Here is a 22,455-nt window from a genome sequence, read left to right on the forward strand (position 1 = left end):
TTAGGCACATTCTTTTATACATCCACCCAATATATATTTATTGATAACCTACATTGAATCAGAAGCTAGTTTAGGTTTTTAGAAACTATCAGTGACCAAGACAAGCAAGATTCTTAATTCATGGAATTTATAAATATGTGTACAGGTGAGTCTAATCTGAGTCTATACACAGATGAGATATATTTAAATATTGTCAAGTGCTCTGAAGAAAAAGAAAAACTGTGTGATATGATTCAGACTGATGGGCAGGCACTCTGGTTGTATTCTGCCTCAGACCGAGTAACTAAGGAAGGCCTGTCAGAGAGGGTGATATTTGAATGAAAACTGATTATCAAGAAAAGTCCCACCATGCAAATTTCTCAAGGCAAAGCATATCAGCCACAGTGTAAGTCCAAAGTCCCTGAGACAAGAACAAAATGGCATGTGCCTGCGATAAAAAAGAAGGCCAGTGTTTCAAGACAGGGAAGGGAAGATGGTTAGGAACTGAAGTAAGAAAGGTAGTCAGGCATTAGATTATTGGATCTTTAGGGAAGAGAAGATATTCCAAGGAGTGTTCAGCAGGTAATAAAGTGGTGGTGGTGAATTGTCTGCAGAGAATGAAAGAAATAATAAAATGTACTAGAAGTCAGTCTGCTTTTTATTATCACCATTTTCCAGCAACTCTAAACAATGTCAGTGATAAAATAATCCCTGAAAATATCTTTGTTGGCCAAAGCTTTAAACAATTATTGTGGTTACTGTTAAGTTTTAAAACTATCTGATTATTTATCTACACAGTCAATTATTGTTATTCATGGTAAAGTTCTATAAAGTCACAGAGAACGCTGAATAACTATTGCTTCTGGGGAAAATACAAGGTTAGGTTCCTATGAGCACCTGGTCACATTTTTGTCAACAGATTACTATACAAACTTGTTTTATATGTGTTTCTGTTTAAAGACACCTTAGTTAATTTATATTGCTGATTCATTAACATTAAACTTATGGCCAATATAGCACTATAACTAATGCCTGAATTAAAGTTAGTAAAACTTTTCTGGCAGGCTGGGTTAGGGAAAGAAACCCATTTGCTCTCCACTGCACTTTCTCCCATTTTGATACCTGTTAGTGAGAACGGCAGAACTTTTGGCCTATACCAGCTTCGTCCAAACTTCTGCACTAAGAGACTTCTTGACAAGCTCTAGCATGGCATCTAGCTGTTTAAGGTCATGCGACAGCATAGGGAGGGACTTGGTTGGGTCCCAGATGAAAAATACCAGGTGGCCAAGAAGCCAAGTTAAGACCAGGTGGTCAGAAGGAACTTGGGATACACTGACCGTAAAAATGTCATTACCTCTCCACTTCTTACTCAAAGACACAGAGGTAACTGATTTTATCTTCCTTCTAACTGCCTGCTGAAACTATTGACTGGCGTGCACAGTTGATCAAGGTTTGACAGCTATGTGGCCTTCCCGAGGTGGCAGTAATGAGCAACACCACCATCTTCACAGCACAGGATAATTGCCAACCTTCCACACAGAGGGAGGAAGTAACTCCACCCTGACACTGAAAATTCCACTCCCAAACCCTTCACCAGCCCGCCTTTTCAAAAAGCCCACAGTTTCGCCAAGCTTACTTTGTCTCCAGCTTATAAGAGCTGGCAGTCCCCAAGCCAGTTTAGAGGACATTCTGTTCCTCTGTGCTGCCTCCCTTGTGCTTGAGTGTAAACTTAATAAAATCTGTCTGGAAATTTCTCTGAGGTTTCCTCTCAATTTCTCAAGAACTCAAGAACCCCAACGCTGGTAACACTATGTTGACTCCAGGCCCCTTAAAAATGCCTGCCTAGGAAAGCTCAATGATTCCAGGAGAATGTACTGTTTCTTTCAGTCAAAACTTAGTGATAGATAGGCTCCTGCATCCCCCCCTAGAGCAGTTATTTTAGAAAGCTTGCAATTACAAATTCTTTCTCTGCCCTTTGAGATATAAATCTACCCCTAAAAACTTTCTTCAAGGACTTTAGAGACATCTCTTGGAATGCAAACATTCAGGGATTTAGGGAGATAACTCTTGCTCTTCCAGTCCCTGTGGAAGGGAGGCTAAGGGTGTGTAAGGTCAGTGGAAGCACCACCCAGCTTCAGCAGGCACCACTGCATCCTGTTATAAGGAGAGAAGTTTGTTACTCTTCTGGATAAGCATAATTAATAAACCCAGATGGCTTAGTCACATGGATTAGCACCCTTAATGTCACTCAGTGACTTTTTCTTAGCACACTCTAGTCTTTAAAAAGTCTCTAGTCTTTGGTTTGGGGAAGTTGAGTTCAGTTCAAGCTGGGTCCTTGTCTGTGTTGTAATAGGATTGCTGAAGGAAATCAGTCCTCATTGCTTGAACATTACATGCCTCCTTCATTCTGCTTGCTTCAAAGTCTTGCAAATGACTTGGGTACCTCTCTAGCTTCCAGCAATGAGAAGTGTTTTTTGGGGGAGAGGGTATTACTATGGCAATTGGAATAGAGAAAAAGAAACATTTAGCATAATATTTCAGGCCCAGAATTCTCCATAATGTTACTAGCAATATAAGTGTATGAACTGGTGGAGCAGGCAGTGTAGCAAAACATAAAAGATCATGAGTTTTGCAGCAAGAGTAGATGTTAGTTTGATTTCTTGCTTCAATATTTTTATTAGCTTCCTAAAACTGAGCAAGGGACTAAAAGTCCTACTATGTCTTATCTTTTTCACTTAAAAATAGGAAAGATAATAGCTATCGCATGGACTTGGAAAATTAGGCTTGAATGAGAAAACACACTCAGAGTACCTAGCTCAAAGTAACTGTTTAATAAATACAAAGTATTATTAATCCCTGACAAATCCCAAAGAAATTTGCTTAGTGTCTATGTTGTTAAAACAATGTACCTCTTTATGGTATCCTTCATATACCTATCTGAAGGTTTCCTATATGAAACAATGAGTTTCTTCATTTATCCTTGTATCCCCAGTTCCTGCTATTTGAATAGATGGGCATTCAATTTATGTTTAGTGAATGAGTGAGTACTTGAATAATTGAATGAATGTATAGTAAAACAAAGTAATGGTGAACTTAAGGTACCAAAATTGTTTAATAGTTTACATAAGTCAAGTCAATTAATGATGTCAAATTTATTTGTGAGAATAATGACAACAGCATTAGAGAAAGTAATATTTTTGTTTCTTATTTTTGGTCTGAAATAAAGACCTATATATTGTGCTGTCTTATAATTTTCCTAAGAGTCATTAGTCTCAGAAACAGGATCTAAAGATATAAATGGGAACTTACAACATAGTTTTCATTTCCTGCTTTTGGATAACTGGTTGGACTACTTACTTAAGCTCAACTTGTTAAAGCTCAATCCGTGTGTATCTCACATGTTTGACTCATAGATCCTCTTTTGTCCACAGGCAGTTATCTTAGAAGAGAGAGAAGAGCTTTCAAAGGCTGTGTAAGTTGAGAAACTCAATAGAGCAATGGAATACAGTTCTGAGCTAGCAAATGTGGATGAAGATGGATATACTCAACTACAGTTCAGCTCTCGGGGCATCACCAGGAGACCTGTGTCCTCAGAGAAAGGTATTTTTCTTTCTGCCTTCAACATTTTCATTCTCATCAACTGAAATACTTAAGTGGAAAAACTTTGAAGGCTTGTGATTGTAGGGGTTTTATTAATATATTTTAAAAGGTTTTCAGAAGCCACTGAAGATTATTTGAATGTGCACTAAAACTTTTCTCATGGCAAACATTCAGTGACTAATTATTTCTGCCAAGGGCCATTTGGATATTTATAACATTCACAGGCCATACAAAATTATCAACTTAACGACTAGCTATGAAAAAAGCTGTTTATTGAATTTTGAGTCCCGCCTGCGGTTGCCTTGGCAGGACCAGACCAAATGATTTTGTGGGCCGGACTTTCCCCACCCCTGATTTAAATTAATTATGATGATGACAGAAAATACAACATCTGTTCTACAGAAACAGGTCAGCAGTAGGGAGCTGGTAGTAAGTATGATGAACTGCAAAGATGAAAAAATTTCAATAGGAGTGACTTGTTTGTTTGATAGAAGGAAATTGTAGAACGGAGGTCAAGGACACTTAAAGAAGTGTGTACATAAACCACATCAGGATATTGGCAATAAGAAAGAGAAGAATGAAAAGATGGAAGATAAGTGACGGATGAAAACAAGCTTGTGATTTTGTGGTAAATGCCAAAGGGAAGTTGAAAGTTATAGAATTTAGAATCCTGAATCTGACGTGTGTGTGTGTGTGTGTGTGGTAAGTGCTTGATTTGGATTTTTTTTTTTTAAACAAAAAGAATTCTTTGTATACCAGCGAAGAAAAATATATGTTTTAGATGAAAAGATCCTATTAGTAAGACATGAGTCTTAAACAAAATGTAAAAGAAGTGAAATACAGAGAAGAGCATTAAGAGATCTTTCTCTTCCTAGAATGAGCCATTTAGTCTCCTCCATAATTCTTCTATCTGACAACTCTCTGAAATGCTCTTACTGGGATTCTCAGTCAAAGGCAAAACTATGTTCTTGGTGTGGTGATGTTAACATGAAATGAGTTCCCTATTATCAAGAGAGAGATTATTCTCAGGTTTTGGCATCAGAATTTGCTTCTTATGCTTTCTGGTTGCTCACATTGCACAATTATTTTGCTCTCTCCACTTACACAATTCTTTTCTTGGGCAACCTGTTGAGGGAAACTGGATGATGTAAGAGGTAGGGAGGCGTGTGTGGTGTGTGTGTTTATGCATATATGCAGACAGTGAGTTATCTATAATTTGCTAATAGTCTCTAATCTAGGTGCTTTTCCATGTGTTAGCTTGTTTAATTCCCACAATAATCCTTTTCAGTGTTATGGCCCCATTTTTCTCAGAGAGAAATTTTAAAAAAGCAAAGGAAGTAATTTGCCCAAAGTCATACATCTCCTACATAAAAAGGGTAGATCACCCTTAGTAATCAGGGTTATTTCCCCTGCAGTAAGCTGACTCTTCTAAGAATGAGTGGGATTTCAGGAATCCTGGTAGTGTCGAGACCTATAGACATCAATGTGGAACTGAAATCAGGAGTGCAAAGTTATAAAGACAGTTCCAGAACTCCAAGAGGCATGCTAAAGGTGGGGAAAAATTCAGACTAAACCTAGCTAACTAGATGACCTGGGTGTCAATGATTAATGGTTCACTTTAGAATTTGACAGATTTGGATTTGTAGAATTGAAGTGCTCCACAATCCACCTGTCATCCTATTTCTTCATTCAGTCTTTTTCCTTCTGACTCCATCAGGATCTTTTGCTGCATCTCTTCCTTGGCGTTCCATTGCTATAGGTTTGGGAATCCTATGCTTGGTAACACTGGTGATAGCTGTGGTCCTGGGTACAATGGGTGAGTACTACTGGGGAAGGTTAACAACAACAAATACTTAACACGCATTTATAATGTGCCAGACATTCTTTTAAAAGCTTGACATGCATAATCTAATTTAGTCTGTGTATTAACCCTATTGAATTGGTGCTATTAATTTTCATTTAAAAAAAAATATCTTTATTGATTTCAGAGAGAGGAAGGGGGGGGGAGAGAGAGAGAGAGAGAGAGAGAGAAACATCAGTGATGAGAGTCATTGATCGGCTGCCTCCCGCGCCCCCAACTGGGGATTGAGTCCGCAACCCTGGCATGTGCCCTGACCAGGAATCAAACCATGATCTCCTAGATCCTAGGCTAATGCTCAACCGCTGAGCTATGCCCAGCCGGGTAATACCCTCTAAGATTTCATTCTTTTTATGGCCAAGTAATATTTCATTGTATATATGTACCACATTTTTTGTCTATTGATGGTTACTTGGGTTGCTCCATATCTTGACTATTGTTAATAAGACTGCAGTGAACATGGAGTGCATATACTATCTTGAATTAGTCTTTACATTACAACAAAAATATAGATTTTGGAATTTAAATTTTCAAACATAGTAGAATGACCCTTTTGTCACTATTGTTGTTGGTATGTGAAGGTCTTTGGAGATCCAATTCAGGAAGCAACCCATTGAAGAATGACAATGTTCCATCAAGAAATAAAGAGAATCACAGTCGACCCACACAATCATCTTTACAAGAGAGTATGACTTCTCCCAAGACTCTCACAACCACAGGCAAGGGCAAAGTTAAATGATTAATGGAATTCTAGATCCAGGAGGGTTAATTATTATTGTTATGACATGGAAGGGGGGGAAGCACTTTTACATGCAGTGATTTTACATTCAAAGAAAGCACACATCAGTATTATCTCAGTCTAATATGCCTCTGTCATATATACAATAAAGTTTTATCATAAATACCCATGCACTTGACTGAACAGTTCTAAGCTAGATTTTTTTTTTTCTCAAAGCAGTAACTAATTTATCCCTGTCTATGTGTTTAGGCCTATAGGAGATCGTATAGTTTTAAATATACTCTCTGCCCTTGGGGAACTGACATTTTAAAGTGATATAAGAATGAAAGAAAAATGTTGGTGAGAATTAAGAGGCTAAATTACACACATGTAGAAGAGATAGACCTAATAGAAAACTCTGGTTAAATTTATTTTTCTTTCATCATATAATTTCACTATAATTTTACATACACTTGATCTTTACTTCTAATTGCATCATAATTGACTATGACAACATTTTGACTTCAATTTTCCATCTTTGAATACATCCTGCCTCCTGACTTGTATCAAGTAGCTAATAATACAAAACAGAAATACTCTGTAATGTGAATAATTGTTCATATTCTTTTCTCATTTGGAAAATTGCCTTCTGAAATGGATCTCACACCTGTAAAATAAGTTAACATGAAATTACTGTATAACTCAATGATTGATTTTGAGTTAATTTATTTTAAGAGTTTTGAAGAAAGGGAGTTCTGGGCTGAATTTGAAGGAATGATAGACAAGAAAGAAAGGAAGGTTGACTGTCTAAAACACTTTTATAATTAATTCATTTTTAAGCTTTAAATAAATGGGGGCATTTTAATATGGCCTTTTTTGTAAAGTCTTACTCATTTTTAAAAAAATATGTCTTTATTGATTTCAGAGAGAGGAAAGGAGAGGGAAAGACTGAGATAGAAACATCAACAGTGAGAGAGTCATTGATCGGCTGCCTCCTGCACACCCCATACTGGGGATGAAGCCTGCAACCCGGGCATGTGCCTTGACTGGGAATCAAACTGTGATCTCCTGGATCATAGGTCGATGTTCAACTGCTGAGCCACACTGGCCAGGCTAAAGTCATATTCTTATAGTTTGAATAGAAAATGGAATATTTTAATGGCAATTTATTAATTATTTATTGTGTCCTCATGATGGATGATGCTTGCACTGAAAGAGTAAAATGGTATATGAACCTCATCATATTTATCTTCTATTTCCAGGAGTGTTTTCCAGCTCTTGTCCCCCTAACTGGATTACACATGAGAATAGCTGTTATCTATTTGTCACAAAAGTGGATTCTTGGAATAGAAGTAAAACACAATGCTCTCAACTGGGCTCTAATCTCCTGAAAATAGATAGTTCAAAAGAATTGGTAAGTGTAGATTTCAGTTATAATTGTCTGTGGTCTATATTAAGCAGAAAAATAGAGGTAGATTCCAGGTAATGATAATCTTCCCTAAGAAAAAGTAATTTTTATTATTTTCCATAATTATAATAACAGCATGCAACAAGTGGGTCATGTTTATAATTTATGCTTTTCATTTTAATTAGTTAATTGAAAAGTAAGCATAATATATTTTAAAACAAATCCTTTTGAATACACTACAAGTTTTCATGGCTATAATAATCAGGCCACTACTCACTTTTGTGGGTTTGGATATAAATTTTAAAATTCAGTGATAGAACATTTTCCCCATGGCCATCATAATTATTAAGAAAAATAGCTGCAATGATAATATACATTTACACATCATTTACTCCTTACAAGATACTGGAAAAGGCAAAGGGGTTTAAAAAGTAAACTTGATATTGCAATGCTCATATAATTTGTAAGAAAAAAGAAACAACAGCTGTTAAAATTTACATATTTGGGCCTTGGCCAGGTGGCTCAGTTGGTTGGAGCATCATCACCAAAAAGGTTGCAGGTTCAATTCCTGGTCAGGGCACATACCTAGGTTGTGGTTTTGATCCCTGGTCAGGGTGCAAAGGGGAGGCAACTGATGGATGTTTCTCTCACATCGATGTTCCTCCCCTTCATCTCTTTAAAATCAACAAAAACATATCTGCAGGTGAAGATTTTTTTAAAAGTTAAATATTTGATATTGGCAACAAATGTAATAGGAATTCAGAGAGAGCCCTGTGGACATAAAAAGTTTTACAGAAAAGTTGGGACTTACAATGCATCATGAATGAAAGCGCTAATGTAGATGGGCTATAAGAAGGGTTAGTAGTCAGGAAACATTCTACAGTATAAATCTAAACAATTTATAATTCCTACATTAATTTTCACTACTCTCAATTTTTTTGTTTCTGTCTTATCTTACTCAACAGTTGTAGTTCACATGGGAATTAATGAAAGTACATGTATGGCAAAGAAAAAGAAAGGAGCTGGAAGTCTGCCTGGCTTTTAGACCTTCTTGTAATTGCCACAATATGTACTATATTTGTCAACAATTCAAATATCATCATTAAACCCCAGATTACTTGTTCATAAAACATGCAGTTAGACTAAATTATTTTTAAGTTGTCATCTAACTCTGAGAAGCATTTCTTGACAAAGGTCTTATAAATTTATATTTTCAATTTGAGGAAATGATAGTGACCAATCATCCATGAAAATTGCCTAGGGGACCTGTTGTCCTTGGAATTTGTCAGGTAGATTGAATGGAGGCAGTACAATTTTGACATAGATAAATTCTTTGTGGAAAATTAAACAATAATGACTCTGAAGAAATGAAATATGCCTTTTGAGACACTTAGTGGCATTCAAGAATTGGCACTTCTCTCAAGGCTGATGCCAGTGTATGCATGCATCCTTCATAAAGGTGATTCAATATGTTGTCTCTGTCCCAGTGTCTATAAGAGCATCTCTCTGTCTCTTCTCTGTCTTTGTCACTCCATCTCTATCATCTCTGTTTGTCTCTCTCTCTTCTTGACATGTATTTGTATTTATGTTTCCCTACAGGAATTTATACAAAAGCAAATGTCTTCCCAACCTGATAATTCATTTTGGATAGGGCTCTCCCGCCTTCAGACTGCAGGACCATGGCTCTGGGAGGATGGCTCAGAGTTCTCTTCTAACTTGTAAGTATCTAGAGAGACAAAGTCTCATACCCTTTCTCAGAAAGGGAAGAGCATGTCAAGCAGTTAAGAATCTGAATTTTTTGACCATATATAAGAAAGACAAAGACAACCATGAATAGCAATGGGGAGAAAGAAAAGTAAGCTGGGGAAAAAAAGAAAAGAAGAGGGTGGTAGAGGACTCTATAGTTGAAAAGAACTGAGCTGCCATCTAGTGCTATTGACACAATTATTCCCTCAGCTTTTTCACCAGGAGAGCATCTGCCACCTGTTTGATGTTGTTCAGTAAGGAGCAGTCACTGTTGGTTAGTGTGAAACTGTGGTTAGTAGCATGGGCTTCAGAGTTATGTCTCAGCTTGAATCAATAATCAGCCCACTCACATGTGAAATTGGATGAGTTGCTTAAACCTACCAGGGCCTCTTTTTCATCATCTGTAAATAAGAATAAAAATAGTAGCTACCTCTTAGGATTTTGAGATAAAGGAAATAAAAGTAAAATCACTCAGCACAGTGTCTTGCACAGAGTAAACATGTAATGCATACTATTATCATTCATTATAAAAGCAACTGCATTGCATATTTTATAAAGTTCTTTTAAACATTTCACACTTGCATGGTTACAAATTCTTCCCCATTGCGTGGGTATCAATCAGGGTTTTTCAGGGAAACAGAACCAATAGGAGATCTATATAGATCTTCTGTGGAGATCCTTAATACACACACAATGAGGAAGAATTCACATATGGAGATTTAATATGAGGAACTGACTCACATGATTATGAGACTGAAAAGTCCCATGACTTGCCCTCTGAAAGCTGGAGACCCAGGAATTTGGTATAATTCACTCCAAATATAAAGGGCTGAGCACCAGAGGAGCGGGTGGTATAAAACCCAGTGGTACGGCAAGAAAAGCTGAGCTGAGCTGAGATGTCTTAGCTCACACAGTGAAGCGAGAAGAAAGGCATAGTTTCTTTCTTCCTTCGCCTTTTTGTTCTATCTAGGCACTCAACAGATTGGATGAGGCCCACCCACATTGGAGAGGGCAAAGTGCTCTACTGAGTTCACTGATTCAAACACTAATTTCATCCAGAAACATCCTCATAGACAATCAAAGATAATGTTGAATATGGGTGTGACCAGTCAAGCTGACATATTAAATTAATCATCACTAAGTGTTAAAATCTTCCTTACTGCAATTGTCATTTGTTTTTTTCTTAATATCTGCACAATATGAAATTATATTCTCCTTTTATCTTTCTATTATTGGGGTGTGTGTGTGTGTGTGTGTGTGTGTGTGTGTGTGTAGGCAACAGGTTTTTTTTAATGGATGCTTAACTCTTGTAATTCACCCTTTTTCTCAAATATGTACATTTAAGGCTATAATTTTTTTAAATATGTTTTTATTGATTTCAGAGAGAGGAAGGGAGAGGGAGAGAGAGAGATAGAAACATCAATGATGAGAGAGTCATTGATTGGCTGCCTCCTGCATGCTCCTTACTGGGGATCGAGCCCTCAACCAGGGCATGTGTTTTGACCGGGAATCAAACCATGACCTCCTGGTTCATAGGTCGATGCTCAACCACTGAACCTCACAAGCTGGCCAGCAATAACTCTTCTTGGTCTACTCACTAATATATCCAATAATAACTTCACTAAACTGTTGTTTTATTTTATAATTATACTTCTAAGTAAGAGTTTGAGAGATAAGCAAAGAGCTGTCTATAGAATATTTCTTTTGTCAGAAGCTTTAATTTTATGCAACTAGTAGTATTTCTTAAAAACATAAGCAGCCCAAGTGCCCATCAGTGGATGAAGGGATCAAAAAGCTGTGGTACACTGACACAATAGAATACTACTCGGCCATAAAAAAGAAGGAAATCTTACCATTTGTAACAGTATGGATGGACCTGGAGAGCATTACGCTAAGTGAAATAAGCCAGTCAGAAAAAGACAAATACCATATGATTTCACTTGTATGTGGAATGTAATGAAGAAAATAAACTAACAAGCAAAATAGAACAGACTCATAGATACAGAGAAGAGACTGACAACTATCATAGGGGAGCTGGGTGAAAAAAGTGAAGGGATTAAGCAAAAAAACAAAACAAATAAACCCTCCCAAAACAGACACAGACACCAGTATGATGATTGCCAGAGGGAAAGGGGGATGGGAGGAGAAGAGGGAAAAGGGGGGATAAATGGTGGAGGAAGGAGGCTTGACTTTGGATGGTGAGTGCACAGTGCAGCATCCAGATGGTTTTTAGGGTTGTACGCTTGAAACCTGTATGGTTTTATTAACCAATGTCACCCCAATAAATTTAATAAAAAAACATTTTTCAGTCATTTCTTAATAATAAGGGATATGTTAATTTGAGAACTAATACGATCTAAATTCAAGTCTCCTTTTCCAATAATGTAGACAGTTCAGAAACTTTTCACCAATATCGTCACCAACTTATTTCAGCATTGTGTGAACAGTAGATAGTATTCCTTATGTTTGTTCTACTTACCTCATTGTATTTTATTTTAACAGGTTTCAAATCAGAAGCACAGTTACCCAGGAAACCTCATCTCACAATTGTGTATGGATCCACATGTCAGTAATTTATGACCAGCTTTGCAGTGTGCCCGCATACAGTATATGTGAGAAGAAGCTGTCAGTATAATGATGGGGGTGTTGACATGGAGGAGCAGAGTGAAGTATATCGGATAGTAAGGAGGACAGAAAACAAAATGTAAACGAGAGGTATTTGAGGTCAAAATAAATGCTGGAAATATCAAAAGAGCTCAGCCAACTTGAATCTTAGCTGAAAAACACGATGGAAAGACTGATTTCTGCAGGTTAACTCTATTGATAGTCCGATATTATGTTCTAATGGAGCTTGTTCTGCTATGTTCTAATAGCAGAACTTGAATTTTTATTCTATAATTGGTTTGGCATTTAACTGGAATTAACCAGAATGCCTTGGTGATTCAAGGAGATCTTAATTTCTGGCTGTACCAGAGTCATTCTTGTACTTAAAAAGTGCTGCTGGAGTACACCTGGTGTGTGTCCATGATTTGTTCCTCCACTTTTAACAGTACATCATCAGATACAGAGAAGGCACAATATAATTCTGAATAGCTAAATAAAAAAATAAAAACAGTTTCACTATAATCAGAGATATGTTTTATTTTGTTCATCAATATGGTCATGATTGTGATCAAAACCACCATAAAAAGCAGGAATTCCATCTTTTTCATCTTCTCAATTAAATAGCCGAGAATACATGTCTGCCACATCTCTGACTAATATGATCTATCATGTGGAATTGTAGGGAAACTGCTCTTAAAAGAAAGCTTTCTCATTTTTTTGCTGTTTAGTCACATTTTTAAATTTAATATTTTTATCTTTCAGTTATAGTTGACATTGAATATTATTTTATATTAGTTTCAGGTCTACACCATAGTGGTTAAGTATTTATATAGTTTACAAAGTGATCCCACTGATAATCCTAGTACCCACCTTGAACCACACATAGTTATTACAATATTATTGACTATATTCCCTATGCTGTATTTTACATCTCCAGGACTATTTTTTAGTTATCAATTTGTACTTATTAATCCTTCACCTTTTCACCCAGCCCTCCACCTCCCCCTTCCTTATAGGAACCATCAGTCTAGTCTTTGTATCTATGAGCCTGTTTCTGGTTTTTTGTGTTTGTTTCTTTGTTTTGTTCTTTTGATTACACATACAAATAAAATAATGCAATATTTGTCTTTCTCTGTCTGATTTATTTCACTTAACATAATATCCTTAGGGTCCATCCATGTTGTCTCAAATTGTAAGATTTCATTTTTTATGGCAAGTAATATTCCATTGTATATGTACTACCTCTTCTTCAACCAATCACCTATTAATGGGCACTTAGGTTGCTTCCATATCTTGACTATTGTAAATAATGCTGCAATGAACATAAGGAATATATATATATATCTTTCTGAATTAGCGTTTTGAATTTCTTTGGATAAATAACCAGAAGTAGAATAGCTGGGTCATAAGGTAGTTTTATTTTTGATTTTTTGAGGACCCTCCATACTGTTTTCCATAGTGGCTGCACCAATTGTATTCCTACCAACAGTGAGCGAAGGTTCCCTTTCCTCCACATCCTGGCCAATGCTTGTTGTTTATTGATTATTGATGATAGCCATTCTGACAGGTGTGAGGTGATATCTCATGGTGGTTTTAATTTGCATTTCTCTGATGGTTAGTGATTTTGAGCATCTTTTCATATGTCTATTAGCCATCTGTATGTCATCTTTGGGGAAATGTGTATTCAGGTCCTCTGCCCACTTTTTTTTTGCATTGTTTGTCTTTTTATTCAGTTGTATGAGTTCTTTATAAATTTTGGATATTAACCCCTTATCAGATGTATCATTGGCAAATATCTTCTTCTGATTAATAAGTTGTCTTCTTGTTTTCTTGATTTTTTTTTTTCTTTTTCCTGTGCAAAACTTTTTTAGTTTAATGTAGTCCTATTTGTTTATTCCTTTTTGTTTGTTTCCCTTGCTTGTGGAGATATATCAGAAAATATATTTCTAAGAGTAATGTTAGACAGTTTACTGCCTATGTTTTTTCTAGGAGTTTTATTGTTTGGGGGCTTACATTTAAGTCTTTAATCCATTATGAGTTTATTCTTCTATGTGTTGTAAGAATGTGATCTAATTTCATTTTTTTTTTTTTTTGCATGTATCTGTCCAATTTTCTCAACACTATTTATTGAATAAACCATCTTTAGTCCAGTGTATATTTTTATCCTCTGTCATTGACCACATAGGCATGAGTTTATTTCTGGACTCTCTATTCTGTTCCATCAATCTCTATGTCTGTTTTTATGCCAGTATCATGCTGCTTTGATTAGTATAGCTTTGTAGTATAGTTTGCTATCAGGTAGCATGATATCTAAAACTTTGTTCTTCTTAAGATTGCCTTGGCTATTCAGGACTTTTTTGTGGTTTCATGTAAATGTTAGAATTATTTCTTCTAGTTCTGTGAAAAATGCCATTGCTATTTTGATAGAGATTGCATTAAATCTATAGATTGCTTTGAATAGTATAAATATTTTAATGATGTTAATTCTTCCTATCCTTGACCATGGTATATGCTTCCATTTATTTGTATCTTTTTCAATTTCTTTCTTCGATGTCTTATAGTTTTTTGAGTACAGGTCTTTTACCTCCTTGGTTAAATTCATTGCCAAGTTTTTAAAATTTTATTTTATGTAATTGTATATGGTATTATTATTTTTTAATTTATTTTTATTGTTGAAAGTATTACAGGTGTCCAATTTGTCCCCCCAATTGACCTCCTCCACCTTGCTCCCACCTGCTCCCCAGGCCTTCACCCCGTTATTGTCCATGGGTTATGCATATATGCCTATAACTTCTTTGGTTAATCTCTTCCCACCCTTCACCCCCCTTCCTTTTTTCCTCTGAAATATGACCATCTCTTGCATGTGTCAATGTCTCTGGATCTATTTAGTTCGTCAGGTTCTTTTGTTCATTAGCTTCTTCTTAAAGAAGACCCTTCAACATTTCCTGTAGTGCTGGTCTAGTGGTGATGAACTCCTTTAGCTTTTCCTTATCTGAGAAGCTCTTTATCTGACCTTCAATTATAAATGATAGCTTTGCTGGGTAGAGTGATTTTGGTTGCAGGCTCTTGTTTTTCATCACTTTGAATATTTCTAGGCACTTCCTTCTGGCCTGGAAGGTTTCTGTTGAGAAATCAGCTGACAGTCGTATGGGTGCTCCCTTGTAGGTAACTAATTGCTTTTGTCTTGCTGCTTTTAAGATTCTCTCTTTGTCTTTAACCTTTGGCATTTTCATTATGATGTGTCTTGCTGTGGGCCTCTTTGGGTTCATCTTGTTTGGGACTCTGTGCTTCTTGAACTCATGTGTTCTTTTATTTTGCAAGGATAGGGAAGTTTTCAGTTATTATTTCTTCAAATAGTATTTCAATACCTGCTCTCTTCCCCTCCTGTTTTCCCTATGATGCAAATGTTGTTACGCTTGATGTTGTATCAGAGGTCTCTTAAACTATTTTTATTTTTTAAATTATTTTTTCTTTTTGCTGCTCTGATTGAATGTTTTCTGCTACCTTGTCTTCCAAATCACTGAATTGATCTTCTGCTTCATCTAATCTGCTGTTGATTTTTTTCTAGTATACTCTTCATTTCAGTTATTGTAGTCTTCATTTCTGAGTGGTTCTTTTTATGGTTTCTGTGTCCTTTTTTATGCTTACTCTCTCTGTTGAAGTTCTAAGTTTCTTGAGCATTCTTGTAACCAGTGTTTTGGATTATGTATCTGGTAGGTTGCTTTTCTCCATTTTATTTTGTTATTTTTCTGGAGATTTCTTTTGTTGTTTCATTTGGAATATGTTTCTTTGTCTCCTCATTTTGGTTTCCTCTCTGTGTTTGTTTCTCTATTAGTTAGACCTACTAAGTCTTTCTGCCTTCACAGTGTGGCCTTATGTAGTAGGTATCCTGTCTTGCCCTGTGGTGCACACTCCCTGATCATCTGAGCTGGGTGCTTTAGGAGAGTCCCTTGTGTGGGTTGTGTGTACCCTCCTGCTGTAGTTGAGCCTTGATTACTGTTGGCAAGTCAGTGAGTGGGATTGATCCTCAGGATGACTGGCTGTGAGTATTGGCCATGACTACAGCATACGAGTTGCTGTGTGGGAGTTTACCTGACAGAGCAGGATTTGCCCCTGTAGTGTGTGGTGCCTGCTTAGACCACCCTTTGGATGTGCCATTTGTCACACTAATCAGGTGGTGCTCTGATGTGGTTTGAAGCTGGCCATTGGGAGTATTGGTTCTGAGGCCTCTTGGGAGAGTCTCTGGTGCAGGCCAATGTCAGATGCTGCCTGGGACTGGCCTGGGTTTACCTGTTAGGAGCTACTAAATGATCTGCACTTGGTAGCTGCCTCTGCTGGACCTGGATGCACATGGGAAAGTTCATGCTGTGAACAGAAGGCAGCTGCCACCAGTGCTGGGCCTGGGGCAGGTCAGCAAAAGTCACAAGGCACCCTGAGACCTGCTGTTGCCTGCCTGTTGCCTGTAAGGCTCAACCTATGAAAAAGCCTGGGGTGGTATGCAAGTTGGGTGGAGTTAGTCAGGTTAATCTAGATTCAGACTTGGTGCTAGTGTGGAGCCCGAGGCAACTCATCAAAAGTCACAGTGTACACTAAGACCAGTCACCACCTGCCTGAGCCTACGACCTTTCTGGTGGATTGGAGTCTCAGGGAGTCATCAGGGTAGATCAAGTGAGTTCACAAGGCTAATGCAGATTCAGATTTGGTCATTTGCTAGGAGGGCTCAACACAGGGACAATGGTGGCCTTTACCCTAAAGCCACACAAATGGGTTTCTCCCCATATGTCTCTGGTGCCCTCCAAGCTTGACTGGAACTCCTCTAGAGCTTTTTAAGACTGTTATAGGCCAAGGCTGGCTGCCTGCCTCTAAAAGAGACTGGGATGGATTGGGAGTTGGGTGGGGTGGAGTCTCAGGGAGTAGTGAGGGTGGAGCAAGTAGAGTTCATCAGGCTAATGCAGATTTTGACTTGGCCATGTGGGGGAGAGCTCAACACAGGAAAGATGGTGCCTGCCAGCCAGCTATATTAGAGGAGGGCTCAACACAGGAACAATAGTGGCCATCCCACCAGTCCCCCTACTGAAGCCACACAATTCAGTTTCTCCCCATATGCTTCTGCTGACTCTGAGCTGCAGTCCCTCTTCCAGAACCCAGGGTGAGTGCCTGCGAGAGTGAGTCTGTGTGTGGTCCTTTAAGAGAATGCCTGGGTTACTAGCAGCCTTTGATCTCACCTGGAGGGATGGATGTTTTGTGGGGTCCTCTTCCTGGTGCTGGTGTTATGGTCTAGGGAGCCCAGTATAGGGCTGGGACCCTTATCTCCTCAGGGGGGATCCTCTTCAGCTGAGATATCCTTCCTGATTAGAAACTGACACAATGGGTGTGGGGCCAGCACATTTCTCATCTTTGTCTCTTTTACCAGTCTTGAAGTAGTTTCTTCTTTATATTCTTAGTTATAGAATTTCTTAGTTATAGCTACTCCTCAGATGGCTCTCCAGGTTGACTGTTCTATAATTTAGTTCTAATTTTGAAGCGGTCATAGGAGGAGGTGAACACAGCATCTACCTACTCTGCCATTTTTACCGAAACCTTTTGATGACACATTTTTACTTTCTCCTTTTTAAATAATATCAATCAAAAAAGATCTGGTAATGAATATCAAAAAGTAACCAATTCAGTTGACGGAGTTATTAACGTTTTTGAATACAAAATACATTTTATTACTTTTTATAATTACTGTGTTGCAGTTCTCAGCAATTCCTTAGTAATTGTTATAAAAAGATATTATTGGAACATAACTATATTTTCTCATAGGGTGATTTGTTTCTTTCTTATTTTCTTTTAAACTTTCCCACTGGTGCTATTTTTATTTCCAGTGGGGATTTCCAGATTATTGGAGAGGCATTTATTGCCTTCCCATGTTTACTAATATGTGAACAGAAATTGTTTCAAATTCACTGGATTTTTACTTTTAAATGGTTAATTTCATGTAATACAAATTTCGCTTTAATAAAAAAGGCAATCAAACAAACGTTGGCCTCCAAATTTTGTGCTGTGAATAATAAATACTGTCACAATTTTCTATCTCCCCCAAAGTGATGAATTTAGCACAGGAGAAGAGCTGGTGGAGTAGTTGTGTATTGAAGAGTAAATTTGGAATCTTAAATATTTAAAAATCTAAGAGAAGAAGATAGAGATTTTTGGTGAATTTAAAGTTTTTAAATATACCAACTTTTATCGTCACTCTCTGAAAAGAAATGAAGAAAGGGGAAAGATAAATCTGGTTGAGAGTTAAATTAAGACACAAGGTGATGCCCTGGCCAATGTGGCTCACTTGTTGAGCATAGTCCTGTGCCCTGAAAGGTCACAGGTTCAATTCCCAGTCAGATCACCATACCCAGGTTGCAGGTTTGATCCCTGGTCGTGGAGCGTGCGATAGACAACCGATTGATGTTTCTTTCTCACATTGATTGTTTCTCTCTCTCGCTCGCTTTCTCTTCCTCTCTTTCTCTAAATCAATAAAAACATTAAAACAACAACAACACCTAATTGCTTTAAATAAAAAAAAAAGGAGTGGAAAAAAATAAAAAAGAAAAAAAAAATTAAAAAAAAAGTCACAGGGTGGAATTTCAAAGAGATGCCACATCTTTGAATTTTGATTTTGGTTTGATTGGTTTTTCTTGATTCCCCAGGAGGAAGTAGATGATTGGAAAGAATCATAATAATCCAGGAAAATAATTCTGGATGCTGAATTTCCAGCTGTACTTGTCAAAAACAGACAGGCTAGGCAACAATAACCTATGCCTTAGAAATAAAAGCATGAATATGACAACAATGATGGTGTAAAGGGAGATCGTTCTAGGCTGTCTAGGGCATACTATTCTTGACATGTTAATACATGTTCATACCACAGCTTACATGGAAATGTACATGGGAATGAACAGAAAACATCCACACTTTTCCAAGAGACAGAAAGGGAAACTAGCTGCTAGCTGAACTTGTGTCTAAAGGGTAAATTCAAGATGAGTAACGAGGAAACACCATCTTCTCTTGCCTGAGCTATTGCAATAATTTTTAAAGTGGTCTCCCAACATTCACCTTGGCCTTCTATGTCTATTTTCAAACACAGCAATGATTCTATTAAATTTAAAGCAAATCATGTCAGCCTTCTACTAAAACTCTTTATGATTTCTCATATATCTCAGAGTGAAAAAAAAAAATCAAAATCAAAAAGCAAAAGACCTTTAAATTGTCTATCTGACAGTCCCGTGGCCTACTTTATTTGAGCCTCCTTTGAGCTAATCTACTCTTCTATTCACTCATTCCATTTAGGACACTGGTTTCTCTGTTCTCCCCTATAGCTGGCATGCTTCCACCTCAGAGCTTTTGAGCTGCCTGTTCACTTTACCTGACTGACTCTTACCCCAGAAATTTTCAAGACCTACCCTTGCATCTCTCTCAAGTCTGCAAAAATATCACTTTCTTAATGTGGCTGACTATTTATTTATTTATTTAAAATATGTCTTTATTGATTTCAGAGAGAGGAAGGGAGAGGGAGAGAGAGAGAGAAACATCAATGATGAGAGGGTCATTGATCGACTGCCTCCTGCACACCCCTGACTGAGGATGGAGCCCACAAGCCGGGCATGTGCCCTGACCAGGAATCGAACCTCCAACTCCTGGATCCTAGGTCGATGCTCAACCACTGAGCCACGCCTGGCCCGCCTCTTTTATTTAAAATTAGCAACCCTCGGGAAAACAAGATGGTGGCATAGGTAACAGCTGCACCCGCCGCCTCCCGCAAACACATCAAAATCACAACTAAAATACAGAACCACCATCACTCTGAGCCTCCTGAGATCCGGCTGCACAGAAGCCCCACAACCAGGGAGCTGAAGAAGCACCGAGACCGGTAGGAGGGGCGGGGACGCGGGGGGATCGGGGCTGAATCGCAGAGACTAGGCCGCGGGCCCACCCCCGGTGCAGCGGTTGAAACCCAGGAGGGAATCTCGGTGGCGGAGGTTTCCCAGAGAACGGAGGGGTCCCAGCCCCACAGCAGGCCCCCAGCCCAGGGCTCCAAGCCGGGAAGAGACGTCCCCACAACTCTGGGCTGTGAAACCAGCGGGGACTGTCCCTGAGGGTCGCGGAGGCTGCGGGAGCCCCAGCAGCTCCTCTAAAGGGCCCGGCACGGACTCACTCGGACGCTCCCTCTGAGCCCAGCGCCGGGCAGCAGCCTGAAAGGACCCGGGACACTCGGGGAGGAACTAACCTGCCTGAAGTCAGGGCTAGAGGTGGAGGGCAGCTTCCTCCCAGGCAGAAGGGCTGGCAGAGGCCATGGCTCCTTTGGCGAGCTCTCCCCGCACACAGCTGGCAGGCAGGCGCCATATTTGAGTCGCCAGCACCTGACTCGCACCTTTGGCCCCGCCCCGTGATTCCCGGAGGCCCGGCCCCTCCCCACCTGCAGCTCATCCAGGCCATTTCCAGGGGCTTTTCTGTGCAAGTGGCCTCTCGAGCCTCATGCTTAGGACTTTCCTAAAATCTCTCAAACAAGCAGCAGCGGGCCCCATAGAGCTTGATAAGGGGCCCCAGGCCTGGCACTAGCGGCAGCTGCATTGGCTCATAGCTGGGCCTCTCCTGGGCACCGCCAAGCCCAGCACAAGGAGCAGCCAACTATAGTTTGCTGTGTAGCTCATGCTGGGTGCCCTGGGCAAGGCACTGGCACAGGCTGACTTTGCACCTCCCGGGAGGCCCCAGAGACAGTGCACCTGGTGGTCAGACTCGACCACACTGGATTACAACCCTACCACATCCACCAGTGACACTCAAGGGGCGTACTTGGTGAACACCAAAGCTCCACTACAGTAAATCCTGATCTATAAGGGTGTCTTCAGCACAGCAGCTCTTTGGCTATAGTTGCAGCTGGTCCTCACAGCTGATTGATCAGGGGGTCAGTTCCTCCCAGGGACGCCAACAGCAACCAAAGCTCAACTACAACAGGACAGTGCACACAGCCCACACAGGGGAGCACCTAGAAGGCCCAGCTCAGGTGACTGGGAGGCTGAGCCACTGGACCCTAGAGGACACCTACTACATAAAGACACTACAAATTCCAGGAGACATAGCAGCTCTGCCTACTACATAGAAACAAACACCTGAAAGCAGACAAAATGCAGAGGCAAAGAAAGATGTCACAACGGAGAGAACAGAAGAAATCTCTAGAAGAGGAACTAAATGAAATAGAGCCAAGCAAGCTAACAGACAGAGAGTTCAGAATTTTGATTATAAGGATCTTTAAGCAGACTGTTAGGGAAATTACTGAGAAAATCAATAACATAATAAAGTACCAATTTGAAATGAAGGCTACAGGAACTGAAATGAAGAATAATTTACAAGGAATCAACAGCAGAGTAGAGGACGCTGAGAATGAAATCAGCAATTTGGAACATGAGGAAACAAAAAACACCCAACCAGAATATATGAAAATAGGATAAGGAGCCTCTGGGACAACTTCAAGAGGCCCCACATTCGTATTATTGGGGTGCCAGAAGGGGAATAAAGAGACCAAGGAATTGAAAACCTATTTGAAAAAATAATGACAGAAAACTTTCCCTACCTGGGGAAAGAAATAGACTTTCAAGTCCAGGAAGCACAGAGGGTCCCAAACAAGAGGAACCCAAAGAGGCCCACAGCAAAACACATCATAATTAAAATGCCAAAGGTTAAAGACAAAGAGAGAATCTTAAAAGCAGCAAGAGAAAAGCAGTTAGTTACCTATAAGGGAGCACCCATGCGATTGTCAGCTGATTTCTCAACAGAAACTTTGCAGGCCAGAAGGGAGTGGCAAGAAATATTCAAAGTGATAAAAAACATGGAACTACAACCAAGATTGCTCTACCCAGCAAAGCTATCATTTAGAATTGAAGATCAGATAAAGAGCTTCTCAGACAAGGAAAAGCTAAAGGAGTTCATCACCACCAAACCAGCACTACAGGAAATGTTGAAGGGTCTTCTTTAAGAAGAAGCTAATGAACAAAAGAATCTGACGAACTAAATAGATCCAGAGACATTGATGCATGTAACAGACGATCATATTTCAGAGGAAAGAGGGAAGGGGGTGGAGGGTGGGAAGCGATTAACCAAAGAAGTTATATGTATAACCCATGGACACAGTTAATAACAAGGGTGAAGGCCTGGGAAGGGGGTGGGAGGGAAGTGGAGGGGATCAGTTGGGGGGGGGGGGGGAATGGTATACCTGTATTACTCTCAACAATAAACATAAATTTAAAAATTTTAAAAAATTTTAAAAATAAAATAAAATAAAATTAGCAACCCTCCTTCCTGTACATTCTTAATCTCCCTTATTCTCCATACATTTTCATAACTCTTATCATAGTCTAATAAACTCTACTATTTTCTGATATGCCTCAGAGAATAGTACTGCAATAATGTAGGTGTTCAAAAAGTATTTTTATCACTGTTAAAAAAAATTATTTAAGGACAAGAAGTAAAATGTTAATGAAGGTTGTTTGGCAAAAATTGTCAAGGATCTAC

At 38.9% G+C, this 22,455-nt stretch overlaps 1 protein-coding gene across 2 annotated transcripts; it reads left to right on the forward strand.

Moving 5' to 3' along the window:
- The first annotated feature begins 3,366 nt into the window (after positions 1-3,366).
- On the forward strand, positions 3,367-13,040 carry CLEC7A (C-type lectin domain containing 7A). Of its 2 annotated transcripts, XM_081129280.1 has the most exons (6): positions 3,407-3,579; positions 5,297-5,395; positions 6,019-6,156; positions 7,418-7,569; positions 9,163-9,281; positions 11,812-13,040. In XM_081129280.1, exons 1-6 carry the CDS (start codon positions 3,477-3,479, stop codon positions 11,942-11,944), a joined length of 744 nt encoding a protein of 247 aa, XP_080985406.1. In that variant the 5' UTR covers positions 3,407-3,476; the 3' UTR covers positions 11,945-13,040. The 2 variants fall into 2 exon arrangements, with proteins under 2 accessions (XP_080985407.1, XP_080985406.1); XM_081129281.1 differs by lacking the exon at positions 6,019-6,156 and having other exon boundaries at positions 3,367-3,579.
- The last annotated feature ends 9,415 nt before the right edge of the window (positions 13,041-22,455 follow it).

Source organism: Miniopterus schreibersii (genome assembly GCF_964146895.1).
Source record: "Miniopterus schreibersii genome assembly, chromosome: 2".
Classification (NCBI taxonomy): Eukaryota; Metazoa; Chordata; class Mammalia; order Chiroptera; family Miniopteridae; genus Miniopterus; species Miniopterus schreibersii.